This window comes from Macrobrachium rosenbergii, chromosome 19 (assembly GCF_040412425.1).
Source record: "Macrobrachium rosenbergii isolate ZJJX-2024 chromosome 19, ASM4041242v1, whole genome shotgun sequence".
Classification (NCBI taxonomy): Eukaryota; Metazoa; Arthropoda; class Malacostraca; order Decapoda; family Palaemonidae; genus Macrobrachium; species Macrobrachium rosenbergii.
In genome coordinates, this window is record NC_089759.1 from 17,417,588 (window position 1) to 17,432,805 (window position 15,218).

Consider the following 15,218-nt stretch of genomic DNA (forward strand, 5'->3'; position numbering starts at 1 on the left):
ATTCACATAATTAATCTTGTAATTTTCACTGACCCAAAGACTGAAGAGCTTGAAAAAGACTGATTTTCTCCATCATACGTTAACGATTTCTTTCTTTTTTACATACGTTATCAAGCGTCTGAGGTATAACATGAAAGAAATAAATCCTCATATTACAGTTTCTGCTAAACTCGTGAAGATGTGATATCACTGGAAACCTATGCTGAAAATGAACTTGCCCTATCAAGACAAGACTCTACTGTATATAGAGTATATATATATATATATATATATATATATATATATATATATATATATATATATATATATATATATATATATATATATATACTGTATATATATACTGTAATTCAAGACGTCAAATGGCCAATTCAAAATAACAGGCTTGCAAAAAAGCCTTTCTAAGGACATTGAAATGATTATGAGCAGCCCAGTTTGAAGTAAATAATATTACGTAGTTTCGATCCTAATGCGAATTACATTATTTTTTTTATGGAAAACATCATATAAAACGATTATTTGTTCAGTTTATGACTGAAGGTCTAAACATGTTTTGATTAAAACGATACAATTACAGATCTAAAATCCTTCATATAAAATGTTACTTATATCATTTTCATTCGCAGAAAACATATCTTTGTTATTTATGTCAGTATCTTATTTCATCAAATGACAAAGGAAATGGCTATAAAAAAAAAAACAGTAGCAGCTTTGACCGTCATAACATACAGGAGAATTTATTTCAAAAAGGGAATGAAACCCCCGTAGACTTTGCAAGTCCCTTCACACATCTACTGAGCAGTAATGGAAAACTTACTGGAAATGAAAATCAATATAGTCCCACACAGACACACACACACAGACACAACACAACACACCTCCTTTGCAAAGCGCATGCGTCGTTTCGGAGAATTCCCAGGACAATGGATTATTGACATATAAGAAGAAAATTTATCTTCTTTTCCTGAGTCCAATCTTCCCATGGAACTCTGGAGTACTTCACTTGTTATTTTTGTGTATATTTTCCCTATTTTTAAATTTGTTTCGTGTTCATTCTTTTTTCTTACTGTTTCATCTAGATTGACAAATTACCACAGTTGTAGAACATTCAAGAACAAGAGAAGTATGGAATCTCTCTCTCTCTCTCTCTCTCTCTCTCTCTCTCTCTCTCTCTCTCTCTCTCTCTCGGTTTCACGCACACGTACAAATTACATACACAGAACACTTGTTTGTATGCGAAATACCATTTTACACATCAACATTAAAAAGTACAATTATAAAATAATGCAATTCATTTTGATTTATTAATTTGCCATATAAAAATTTCATCCCCTTGGCTTGCTCCGGTTGGGTGTGTGCGTATGTGAGGCTGTGTAAGATCGTATTGCAGGTGTATATAAAAATGTTTTATTAATAGGTACACATTTTCCTACAAATAAAACCTATTTTCATTTTCTTACCGTAAGATGTCGCTCCCCATCCGGTAGCGGTGAGCTTCCTTCCCTCTAAGTTGGGTGCCTCCTTCTGCACCCACGGTAGACATATTGGTGAGATCTGCAATAAAAGCAGAGAATTACACTTTCCCACTGTTAGATTTCTTAAGATAAAAAGTAACATTTATGTTTTGCAAATTATTATTCCTTACTTAATTTCTAGCGATTTACTGGAAACTCAGTTACCTTGTGTAAGTTGTATAGCATACACGTTTCTTTACACGAACACTGCCGTCGTCCAAGCGGGACTGTTCAATTTTGACCTGAATTAGGATGAATATGATGAGAACGCACCGGGAAAACAAACATCGCTACGGTCGAGGAAGGCATAACCAAAGTCTAGGGATATACTAGAGTGTGGGCATAACAATCCAACAAGTTATCGTTGAAAAAACTACCTTGAAGATAAGTAGGATGAAACTATGATGCACAGTGACGAACTGGTGCTAATTTGGCTTGTTATCTACGAGTCACCCACTCAGAGGTGCTAGTACTAAACATGGCGGAGGCTTCTTGGGACGCTGTGTTTAGTACTAGCCCCTCGGCGGTCAAATTATTATATACACATTTCTATACAATGGTGGTCGACAAACTATATTAACAAACGATATCTTCGTGCCGTTGTCTACTTTACATTTACCATGCAGTGTTTAGTACTAGCATCTAGGAGTAGGTGACGCGTAGATAACAAGGCAAACTAGCACAGACGAATTACCACAAATATCAGGAAGGAGAGATAAAAGAGATGTTTCAGTTCAGAACTAGTCTCAAGAGCTTGTGAAAATAGAGCAGCAAAAATGACGACTTATTTCCGAATATCAGAAGTAGCACATCGGTACCTATTTATGCTTCGGTGCTAAGTTTGTAAAAGGGATGAAACTGCATCAAGATTTAGCGTCTGATTCTTAACCTAGTATTCAGGAAGAGCTTATTTAAAGGTTTAGTGTTAGGCTGAACGCCTAGTATATTTCCAGCATTAAGCTCAGTAATTTAGAGTCTACGTTAAAATCTAACCTGACTACCAGGAGATATGTGGCAATAGACATATTAGTTACGAGCTGACCGCTTACCTGACTACTATAATATATAAATTATATATATATATATATATATATATATATATATATATATATATATATATATATATATATTTGCATTAATTGCACCTGACTGCTATATATGTATCTTTTATTTATCCCAAAATAAGAAATAAAAACCTTTTGTGTTTCTGATTCTTAATGAGTGCAATTTGAGCTCTAAAGCTGAACATGATTGTAAATAAATTGCACCTTCGTCTCACTATAGTCGCCTTTTAATATATATTTATATATATATAGATATATATATATATATATATATATATATATATATATATATATATATATACATACACACCATGCTTCAGTGTTTGAGTGTTAAGCTTCTATACACAGGCCGGATGCTTGATATAGGCCTAAAAACAAGGTTACATTCTCCTTACCTAAAGCTGCTTGAGACCACTGAATTCTATAAGACTAGGCTAATAGGCTACCTCATCGCCTTCCAGTTCCCCTCCCGTCAAATCCCCTCACCCATCGCTTCCTCCTCCTTCCCTCCCTCTTATCCATTTACCTTTTCCGTGAAGGCAACACCCGAGGAAAGACGCAGGAGAGCCAGGTCGTGAGTTGCTGCTGGAGGGCGATACTCGGGATGGGCAATCTTATCGGCGACTCTCAAGTCCAAGGAAGTGACGTCACCCCGGCGCAGGTTATGGTCGCCTAGTCTCACGACGTCCAATCGGCTAAGGTAAAGAGATACCATTTGTAGTGACGTAAAGGAAAAGATTAAACACAAAAATATGGTTAAACATAAAAAATATGGTAGCTGAGATATATGACCAGGAAACGGTGTTGTAAAAAAAATGTTAGACAACGAAGATGCTTGACTGACAAAATAAATGTATGATCAACAAGACGAATAAGATCATCAGAATTTAATACATATTTGAGAAAGTTTGTGGGTTGGTTTGTCTGTTCTGTCTGCCCAGATGGCTGCAACTAGCCGGTTGCAAAATAGTTCAAATATTGAAATCTTCGTGACGCATTTGGACCGGTGCCTTGCTGTTTCTAAGGTAGTCGTCTTCCTATTTCTGCTCATGATTCATACTTGAGACAGAGCATCCCGTCTCCATGAAACTGGAAGTATTATTACAGTAGATTTCACAACTTTGCTTAGAAACAGGTTTAGGTATACAAGGCGGCATACCCACCAAAAGCCACGTGTGTCAGATGTTTTTGTCAAGGCTTTGAGTCTGCAACTCTTGCCGTTTTCAAGACCATTGTTTTTAAATGGGAAATATAAGACATACTGCATTTTTCGTAAGTACAGTACCCTGCAATTCGGGAGTCATTAAACACTGCGGTACTGCCTGAACAATTCATCAATTTCTACATGTTTCAAAGATCATAAGATGTAAAAGATAAAATATATGCTAACAATCATTTCAAGGGAAATAGAATTGTTTTCACTTTCTCTTAATCATCAATTCTTGTGCAATATACGTAAAGTATCTCACTAATACAATTGCATTATTAAATGCTCATACTGAATACGCCTCTGCAGCTCAGTGCGGTAGTTACTAACTTTCATAAATGTAATGGAAAAACATTTCATTCATGACCTGAAAGGTAACTTTCCCGAAGACTCCAATAAGTCTGTTTAAGGCTAATATATATCTTGAAATTCCTTTCCAGTGATCTTATGGTCAGTCAAGAAAGCTGGAATCTTATTCAGTAGCCTCTTTTCCAGTTGATGCAATTAAAAACTACCTTTTCCACTCGTGGTTAAGCAATAACGGCATTCGCTATCTCCTCACTAAAAGCTGCCCTAAATAACGATCTTCGCCCTTTGAACTTGATACAATTCAGTTCTTTCCCACTTAAACTGGAAGTTATTAAACTATCTTTTTCACCTGAAATTGATAATGAAACACCATCTCACCTGGTGCTGATGCCATTGAACTTTCCTTCTCACCTGGCGCTGATGCAATTAACTATTTTTCTCACCTGGAACATACTATCAAACTTTCTCTCCAGAGAATTACACTCTTTCCAATATGAAGTTAATTTAACTAAATCATTTTTCTCGCCTGAGATTGTTAATGTAGTAAAACTCCTCCCCACCTGATACTGATGCAATCAAGCTCCTCCTCACCTGATACTGATGCAATCAAACTCCTCCTCACGTGATACTGATGCAATCAAGCTCCCCATCACCTGGTACTGATGCAATCAAGCTCCTCCTCACCTGATACTGACACAATCAAGCTCCTCCTCACTTAATTCTGATGCAATCAGGCTCCTCCCTCTCACCTGATACTGATGCCATCAAGCTCCATCTCACCTGATTCTGATGCAATCAAGTTCCTTCTCACCTGATACTGATGCAATCAAGCTCCTCCTCACCTGATACTGAAGCAATCAAGCTCCTCCTTACCTGATACCGATGCATTGAAGCTCCTCCCTAGCTGATACTGATGCAATCAAGCTGCTCCTCGCCTGATACTGATGCAATCAAGTTCCTCCTCGCCTGATACTGATGCAATCAAGCTGCTCCTCACCTGATACTGATGCAATCAAGCTCCTCTCTAGCTGATACTGATGCAATCAAGCTGCTCCTCACCTGAAAATCGGCAATCAAGCTCCTCCTCACCTGATACTGAAGCAATCAAACTTCTCCCTAGCTGACGCTGATGCAATAAAGCTCCTTCTCACCTGATACTGATGCAATCAAGCTCCTCCTCACCTGATACTGATGTAATCAAGCTCCTCACTAGCTAATACTGATGCAATCAAACTCCTCCCTGGCTGATACTGATGCAATCAAGCTTCTCGTTTCCTGATACTGATGCAATCAAGCTCCTCCCTACCTGCTACAGATGCAGTCAAGCTTCTTCCTTACTGATACTGATGCACTCAAGCTCCTCCCTACCTGCTACAGATGCGGTCAAGCTTCTCACTTACTGATACTGATGCAATCAAGCTCCTCCCTACCTGCTACAGAGGCAGTCAAGCTTCTCCCTTACTGATACTGATGCACTCAAGCTCCTCCCTACCTGCTACAGGTGCAGTCAAGCTTCTCCCTTACTGATACTGATGCAATCAAGCTCCTCCCTACCTGCTACAGATGCAGTCAAGTTTCTCCCTTCCTGATAATGATGCAATAAAGTTCTTCCTTGCCTGATACTGATGCAGTAAAGCTCCTCCCTAGCTGATACTAATGCAATCAAGCTCTTCCCTAGCTGACGCTGATGCAATCAAGCTCCTCCGCACCTGATACTGATGCACTCAAGCTCCTCCCTACGTGTTACTGATGCAGTAAAACTCCTCCTTACCTGATACTGATGCAATAAAGCTCTTCCTCGCCTGATACTGATGCAGCCAAACTTTTTCTCACCTGAAGTAGACACAATGGGCAGCTGTCAGCACGAACCAAGGGCTGATGAGGGTCCCGCTACAGAACCACGTCACTTCACCCCGTCGGTCAAAGCGACCCAAAACTGCCTATAAAAAAAATCAAGATTTTATTTCAAAATTCGTTATTTGGTGTCTCTCTCCCTTTTATTCTTTTCATATCTCGTGGCAGATAAAGCCACTGTTTCTTTCCCATCAAGTTTTGGATACCAGCGATGGGAAGGAATGATTACAGATTAAATTTTGTGAGATTTTATTTATAACCAGAAAGCGTCGATTAAAGAATGAATGGGAGGTCATTGTATATGTAACAATATCTAAAGGAGAATGAACATACTAGTGTATAGTATCTATCTATCTATCTATCTATCTATCTATCTATCTATCTATATATACATATATACATACAGTATATATATATATATATATATATATATATATATATACACTGGTATATATATGTGCGTGTGAATATAAATATATATATACATATATATATATATATATATATATATATATATATATATATATATATATATGATTATACATATACATATCTATATGTGGTTGTAGGTGCGTGAGCGTGTGTGTAAGCAGAAGGAGCAGCAGTATGAATTACCATCCAGGGCCAAGAATTTGGGCTGGCCTCTTTCCCACCAACAACATCACTCCTTATTGGCCGACTCGTGTTGCCACTGCGATGTCCACACACTGTTAAAAAGAAAATAAATAGAACGAATTGAATGAATTTATGATTTAATTAGATAAAAAATAAATAAATAAATAAACAACTCAATAAAATAAATAGATAAATAAATATATTGTAAAGCGAAGGGACTATGAGTTCGAGGAAGATGTTTACCTTTTTAGATTCTGTAAAAGAAAACTATTGAGATGGCTTTGTCTGTCCGTCCGCACTTTTTCTGTTCGTCCTCAGATCTTAAAAACTACTGAGGCTAGAGGGCTGTAAATTGGTATGTTGATCATCTACCCTCCAGTCATCAAACATGCCAAAATGAAGCCCTCTAGCCTCAGTAGTTTTTATTTTATATAAGGTTAAGGTTAGCCATAGCACCGCTAGAGGTGCGTCTGGCACCGCTAGAGATGCCAGCCGCTGACGCATCTTCACTGGCCAAATCTGGGGAGCAACTCTGTGTTGCCCGGTCATGACTGAGAGTTTCATACAACATCATATGCTCTACAGAAAACTCGATTGGGCCGAAGAAATTTCGGCCCACTTTTTACTTGTTGGTAGTTAGTTATACTTAGAATTAGCGTATCAACTTCATATACGTACAAAAAACTATAAAAAAATCCTTCTTCAAAAGAAAGTTGTATTAAATAATTTTGACATGTTTGAAGTTTTCCCAGGAAGTTAAATTGAAAGCATCAATTTCCTGAGTTTTGACATTTTATAAAATCAAGTTTCAAGCAAAGTTCTGTATTGGGGAATAATGGTAAGCAAATGAATAATAATAATAATAATAATAATAATAATAATAATAATAATAAGAGAGGGAGAGGATATAAAACACCAAGAGATGAAGGATACGATCAAGAAAGAATACATGCAGAGACTTTAAGCGATACTCAAGTCGAAACTCTACGCCGGAAACATGATGAAAGCCATAAACACGTGGGGTCTACCAGTAATCGGTCATATACAGCGCGGGAGTAGTGGAGTGGACGAAGGCTGAACTCCGCAACATAGACCAGAAAACTAGGAAACAAATGACAATACACAAAGCATTACGCCCAAGAGCAAATACAGATAGACAATACATAACACGAAAGGAAGGAGGGAGAGGTCTACTAAGCCTAGAGGACTGCGTCAACATCGAGAGCAGAGCACAGGGAAAATACTTGAAAACCAGAGAAGACGAGTGGCTAAGGAGTGCATGGGAAGAAAGACTCATAAAAGTAGACGAAGACCCAGAAATATATAGAGATAGAAGAATGAAAAACAGAACAGAGGAATGGCACGGCAAATTAATACACGGACAGTACATGAGAGACTAAAGAAGTGGCCAGCAACGAAACATGACAATGGCTGCAGAGGGGAGAACTCAAGAAGGAAACAGAAGGAATGCTAACAGCGGCACAAGACCAAGCCCTAAGAACCAGATATGTCCAAAGAACAATAGATGGAAATAACATCTCACCCATATGCAGGAACTGCAATATGAAAGACGAGACCATGATCCACATGGCAATCGAATGTCCGGCCCTTGCACAGAACCAGTACGAAAAGAGGCACGATTCAGTAGCAAAAGCCTTCCACTGGAGCCTGTGCAAGAAATACCAACTAGCTTGCACCAACCTGAGGGAGTGACAGAAAACGATCAGGTAAAGATCCTCTGGGACTATGGTATCAGACCAGATGGGGTGATACGTACCAATAGACCAGACTTGACACTGATTGACAAAATCAAGAAGAAAGTATCACTCATTGATGTCGCAGTACCATGCGACACCAAAGTAAATGAAAAAGAAAGGGGAAAAAAATTGTTAAGTATCAAGACCTGAAAACAGAAATAAGAAGGATATGGGACATGCCAGTGGAAATTGTACCCATAATCATAGGAACACTGGGCACGATCCCAAGATCCCTGAAAAGGAACCCGGAAAAACTAGAAGCTGAAGTAGCTCCAGGACTCATGCAGAAGAGTGTGCTATTAGAAACAGAGCACTTAATGAGAAAAGTGATGGACCCCTGAGGATGCAGGATGCAATCCGAAACTCCACACTATAAATACCACCCATTCGAATAGGATGACTGAGATAGACAAAAAATAATAGTAATATTAATAATCATAATAATAATAATAATAATAATAATAATAATAACAACAACAACGAAAAGAAGAAAAAAGAAATAAAAGTCAAGTACATGTAACCACATATATTCATTGGTTATTCTGAATGTATAAACTCATAAAATCTGATTATTAATGCTTTTCTCTCTCTCTCTCTCTCTCTCTCTCTCTCTCTCTCTCTCTCTCTCTCTCTCTCTCTCTCTCTCTCTCTCAGAATAAGAATAATACAAGGGGTACTTTCACAAACCTAACCAAACACTGACATCTATGTATATTTAAATGTTTATAAAGAATTTCAATACATACAGATACATTATGTATGCATAACTGTATATATATACACTCATATATATATATATATATATATATATATATATATATATATATATACACTGTATATATATATTGTATATATACTGTACATGTATAATGCATATACATGTATATGTAAAAATATATATGTATACACATACACACACACATAGAAAGAGAGATTGAATGAAAAGTGTAAATCTGTCATTACCGGAATTGATAGTAGGTGGCTCTGGTGGTAGAATGATCTTTGGCTTCGGTGCTGCAGGCTGCTGCTCTCTAGAATCTGAGAAGAGTAAGATGCCTTATACGATACATGCTTACTTACATCCATTCACCCATACATACATGCATACACACACACACCAACATATATATATATATATATATATATATATATATATATATATATATATATATATATATATATATATATATATATATATACAGACCATAGAGGTAGAATATTGGCCCTAATCTTTCCTCCAAGATACAGACACACATATATATAGTAGAATTTTTCCTTTACTAAAGCTTTAAATTACTATGAAGCCTTGTCATTTTATACACTAAAATCCCTACTGTCACCTAAACTGCAGAATAAAACACGTCGACGAAAATAGATTGTAAATTACTAATGAATTATTTCCGCACACCTTATTTTTTCATTAGAACTTTCATTTATGAATTCGAACGAATCTTGTTGAAAACCAATGGGAAGCGAAAATAGAAATAAAACTGAAAATCAGGCTGAGAACTTTTGAGAGGCACCTTTTAGAACTCTGGAGATGGCAGTTCATGATATAAGGATGACTCAGCTAGATGCTGTAGGCTTATAAGTAATAACAGCAGCTTTAGGGTTGTAGTAACAACAGCAACAACTATTGTTATGATAACTACTAACTGTGAACAAAATAAAGCAAAACATCATCGAAATGTAAGTCCACTTAAACATGACTAAAAGCTAGATGCTATAGGACTATAAATAACAACACAGCTTTAGGGTTGTAGTAACAACAGCAACAACTATTGTTATGATAACTACTAACTGTGACTAAAATAAAGCAAAACATCATCGAAATGTAAGTCCACTTAAACATGACTAAAAACTAGATGCTATAGGCCTATAAATAACAACACAGCTTTAGGGTTGTAGTAACAACAACAACAACAGCAAGAATTGTTATAGTAACAATTTCCTTTCCTTACCTTGTGTTTTTGGGCAACAAACTATCGGTATGATTCCATCAAAGCCACAAAGGGCAGGACGAACCCTCCGAAATGTTGTGACAACGGACGGACAGGAGAAGAAGATCCGGCATTCCCCTGGTCCACCGCCCCGGGGCACACATCCGCCTGTCCCTAGATCTATTCCGTTGCCAAACTGTAGATCTAAAAATAGTAGGGTGTTACGAAGTGTCATTCATTTTTCATGACTACGCTAATCCAGAAATATATAACATTTACACGGAGTTTTTCGAAACGAAACTTGTCTCAAATATTTAACCGGCGAATGTTCTTTTGGTTTAGATATGTCGATGACATATTTTGTGTGGCCGTTGCACGAGGAAGTGAACCGGTTTTGATTAGATTAAATGCTCTAGTTCCTTCCATAAAATTCACACTTGAGGAAGAAACAGGTTCCATTTTACCCTTTTTAGATGTAAGTGTGCATAGACTCGGCAACAGATTTAAATTTTCGGTTTTTAGGAAACTTACAAATGTATGTTCTTACATTCGCTTGTACTCCAATCACCATTTGAAAGTTAAACTCTATTTTCTTCGATGTTTTTAAGAGCATTAGGAATTTGTTGTCCTGGATTCTTAGAAGACGAGATTATAAAGATTTATGATATTGCTTTCAGATTGAAGTACCCGACATTTTTAGTTGATGTTGCTTTTAGAAAGGCTACGAAAACATTTTATGCATATGACCATGTAAAAACTTTTGATCGTTGTAATTTCCTTGTTTTACCTTTTGACTACAGGTTTCTTTTTTGCCAAAAATGTTTAAAGTTTTTAACGCTAATATTGTTTTTGTAACACTCAGTCTATGAGAACAGTTTTGATAAAGAACTCTCCCCATTTACAGACAGGTTGCATATACGAAATTCCATGTAAAGATTGTAATTAAAAGTATATTGGTCAAAGTGGTAAACTGTTGGCATCAAGATTAAATCAACATAAATATTGTGTACGAGTAGGAAATACATCGAGTGCCCTCTTTCTACATATGAACAAGTCTGATCATGCAATGAATTGGAAAAATTCAAAGGAAATTTTATTTTGTAGAGATATTATTAAAAGAAACATTATAGAATCTAGCATAATAAAACATAAGTCAAGTAGTGTGTTTAATATTAGCAATGGACAATATAAGCTAGATAACTGGCTTACGAAATGTATTGTTGACAACTTAGTAACTATGTAATAGACTGCTTAGTAGTTTCATTTCCGTTTTTAGCATTTATCCTTTAAGATTCTTGTATTGTGTCCTGATGATGTGTATCAAAAATACACGAAAGAGCTAGGTACTGCTGCCTTTCGTTATTTCCTGCTGGCTCCTGATACACACACACACACACACACACACACATATATATTATATATATACATATATATATATATATATATATATATATATATATATATATATATATATATATATATATATATATATATATATATACAATCATGAAGCTACAAATGTCGTTTAATATCAATTCACGCTACTTCGGGAATATCCCCGATGGGGAATTATCACCGAAGGGGAATTTTTTAAGTGATAAATGGATCGGTGCTGATCGAGACCCAACAGTACCGATCCATTTATCACTTATAATTCCCTTCGGTGATAATTCCCCCATCGGGGATATTCCTGAAGTAGCGTGAATTGACATTAAACGACATTTGTAGCTTCATGTTTGTATATAAATCAAGATGTGATAAAATTTCATATATATATATATATATATATATATATATATATATATATATATATATATATATATATATATATATATATATATATATATATGTACGATTCGAATTCTATAAGCCATCGATGCTCTGCACCAGTCGTGAATACATTCAAGATTTTATAAACCAGTTACAGCAACAACAGCAAAAACAGATGAAACGAAAGTACCTTGTGACAGTGCCTTGTGGAATGCGAGTCTCGCGAAGGCGACTATAGCCACCCGGTAAATCCAGAGTAATGATTTTCTGATGTCAGTCATGTTGTGTCGACTTTCTCTCCTTTTTGCAGAGACTAGACCTAGAAAAAAGAAATGGCAAATTCATTTTAGAATTAGTGATTTTCATCTATCTTTTTTTATGCTTTTGAATTTATAAGTATTAACTATCCCTTTGCATTTTAATACATTTTTATCTATTTGCTAATTTATTAATTAATTTTTTTCTAAGAAGTGGGATCTCTTCTTTCTGCGTTCCCTTCACCTCTTCTTATTTCTTCCGATTGAACACCAGATTCTTAGGAAGCTTGAATTTCAAGTCAATGACCCTGTGGGCTTGTTCCATATGAATAGGCTTCAACTTCTGAATAATAATAACAACAATAATGTAACCAAGAAGTAGAAGTATTACTATAAACAGTCGATATTACGGCATTTTAACTGCAGAGCAAGCACACGTGATCTACGTGTTTCGAATGGAGAGTTGCATAAAACTGGGACATGTGATTTCTTTGTTTATGTTGTTACTGGATTATGTTTGGCCTTAATGCCATCATGGTCCCTTCGCTTACCAGAGCAGCTCGCAATAGATCGGTGATACCCTTTTTTACCATTCACAATGTCTTTTCCAAGTATAGTCAAAGAAAAGTTTTAAAATCGTTACAAGATGTAAATGACTTTTTCGTAAATGTAGCAAAAATGAATCTCATCTTGGCAGAATCCTTTCATTTTGTGTTATTAGAGAAATTTATTATTTCACCCTATGTGCCTTTTTCTTTTTTCGTGGCTTTACATACAGACATTTTCCTTCCTTTAAGGTATATCGAATAATCTTTCTATCTTTCACTATTCTGTTGCGTTACTGTTACGTAACAGCACCGTTTAATTTCCACAGGTGACAAAAATGCAAAAAAAAAAGTGATAATAATAATAACTTCATTTATATAACTTTTGCAATGTCTCAAAATTCACACGAAATAGCCAACAGTGTCACTCACCTTACCACGAAACACACTGAATCACTCACTGCGAGGTATTTAACAACAGAAATTGCCAAGTGACTCTAGGCTATAAAAGCGAGGTTAACTCCTCCCAGTCCAGAGGGTGTACTGCAGAAGCTTTGAACTTCAACTGACCATTTAATGAACGAGAACCGCCTCAAGACTCCCATCTGTAGCGGAAGGTCCAAGTAGCAGTCATAACTCCTTGCGTAGGCGATGGAGGAGCCTCTGGGTAGAAGACAAATAACGGCAGGACAAAGGTGCGGCTCATGATCTGCGGGGTTTGTACAAATCTTCATCCTGTTTAGGTGTTTATGGCTGTCATTAGAGTAGAATGGTCATGACGAAAGCGTGCGCCTTTAGAATTCGTTACCTTTGTTAGATTTCGTAGTAACAAGAACTTACTTGCTTATTCATTGAGTACCTTGGTTATTTTTTGCATGCACAGAGGCAACCCTGGCCAGAAATATCTAACTTTTTGAACTGGGCCCTCACAAAAAAGGAAATATTCAAGGTTTAAGCATTACAAAAAGAGCCTAAACTCAAGGAGCTCAGAGCTGAAGATGAGAACATTCCAGTATTTGCAGACCCGTTTCTTAGGAATAAGGAAATGATTTGCGAATGGAGTGTGGAATAGTCGAAGTTTGCAAATGATACAGTACTGACTGTGCGCGGTGAAGAGAAACTGAAGTAACCAGTGAGAGGCTAAAAGTATCTGCAAGAGTGGAGAGTTGATAGTAACTGTGTGTTCCAGCAACATTATGAGAGTCAATAGAATCCAAGATGAGACTGCAGGAAATTTTAACAAAGTCAGTGGAAGAATGAAAGCTGATGATTTGTATAAGTATATACCGGTACTGTAGGAGTAAGTTGATTGGGTGATGGTACAGTACAAAGAGAAAAAGGAGTTAGTTACAGACAAGGGATGCAGCAATGATAGCAGACTGTATGCAGAAGACTGGGGAGACACCTGGAGTGCCTGTGAAGCCAAGGAAAACAAGTATGAGAGGATCACTGAGCCGTCTCTCTTTTATTGAAGTACGAGTGGACGCTGAATATAGTGAGGGAGAGAAAAAAAGACTAAAATTGTTAAGATGAACCGCCAGTGTAGTATATGTGACATAAGAAGAACTTTAAGGTCGAGACATGTGGAGATACTGCATATTGAAGAATTAAAAAACGCTTTAGCATAGGTGAACAAATGCATCAGTGTCTGGAGATGGTATGGTATGTAGAAAGAATGAGGGATATGTTGATGAAAAGTGTATGATCTGGAAGTGTTCGGAGAGAAGGCCAGAAAGATCCGGGAAAATGCTGGATTAATAATAGGGAAGAGGTACTGGAAAGAGGTATTAACCCGGTATGCGTCCACCTTTGTCAGAGTCCAAGGTAAACTCATGCTAAGCAAAGTAGACGGCCGCACAAAGATACCGTTTATTAATATAACAATTTATCGACCACGCAATATAGAAATGGGTGTATATAATACTTTGATCCCCGAGGGGGTAGTACTAAACACGCCGTCCCAAGGAGCTTCCGCCATGTTTAGTACTAGCACCTCGTAGTAGGTGACGAGTAGATAACAAGCCAAAGTAGGTATGGGTTTACCGTGGACTTTGACAAAGGTGGAAAACAAGGGTGTCATTTCAGATTTTTTATTGGGGGGGGGAGGGCGATTTGGCGAACGAAACGAACCTAATCACCTGGGTTTTTTTTATTTTGAACCATTTTATGTGTTTTTTGAAGCACATAAAATAGATAGATAGAAAGATATAACTTAATGTGATGACACATTTGAATTTCGGTAGGAATAATGGAAAACCAGCTGCTGTTGCTTCTTGGGGCTTGGTGGGGTGAGGGGAAGCAAGTTGAGGCAGGGGGGGGGGATCTTGAGTCTGGGGGGGCAGTTGGCCCCCCTAAATGAAGACCCTGATGGATATACTGGGTTAAT

The 15,218-nt window shown here is 37.0% G+C and overlaps 1 protein-coding gene across 1 annotated transcript in view; it reads right to left on the bottom strand.

Moving 5' to 3' along the window:
• Positions 1-11,939, bottom strand: part of LOC136848411 (venom protease-like) — a 43,066-nt gene extending 31,127 nt beyond the window's left edge. The window contains exons 1-7 of the mRNA XM_067120709.1: positions 11,894-11,939; positions 10,282-10,464; positions 9,284-9,358; positions 6,564-6,655; positions 5,928-6,034; positions 3,105-3,273; positions 1,461-1,554 (exon numbers count right to left, since the gene is read on the bottom strand). Of these exons, the coding sequence (XP_066976810.1) occupies positions 1,461-1,554; positions 3,105-3,273; positions 5,928-6,034; positions 6,564-6,655; positions 9,284-9,358; positions 10,282-10,464; positions 11,894-11,939 (766 nt within the window). The remainder of the gene's footprint in view (positions 1-1,460; positions 1,555-3,104; positions 3,274-5,927; positions 6,035-6,563; positions 6,656-9,283; positions 9,359-10,281; positions 10,465-11,893) is intronic.
• Positions 11,940-15,218: the final 3,279 nt, after the last annotated feature.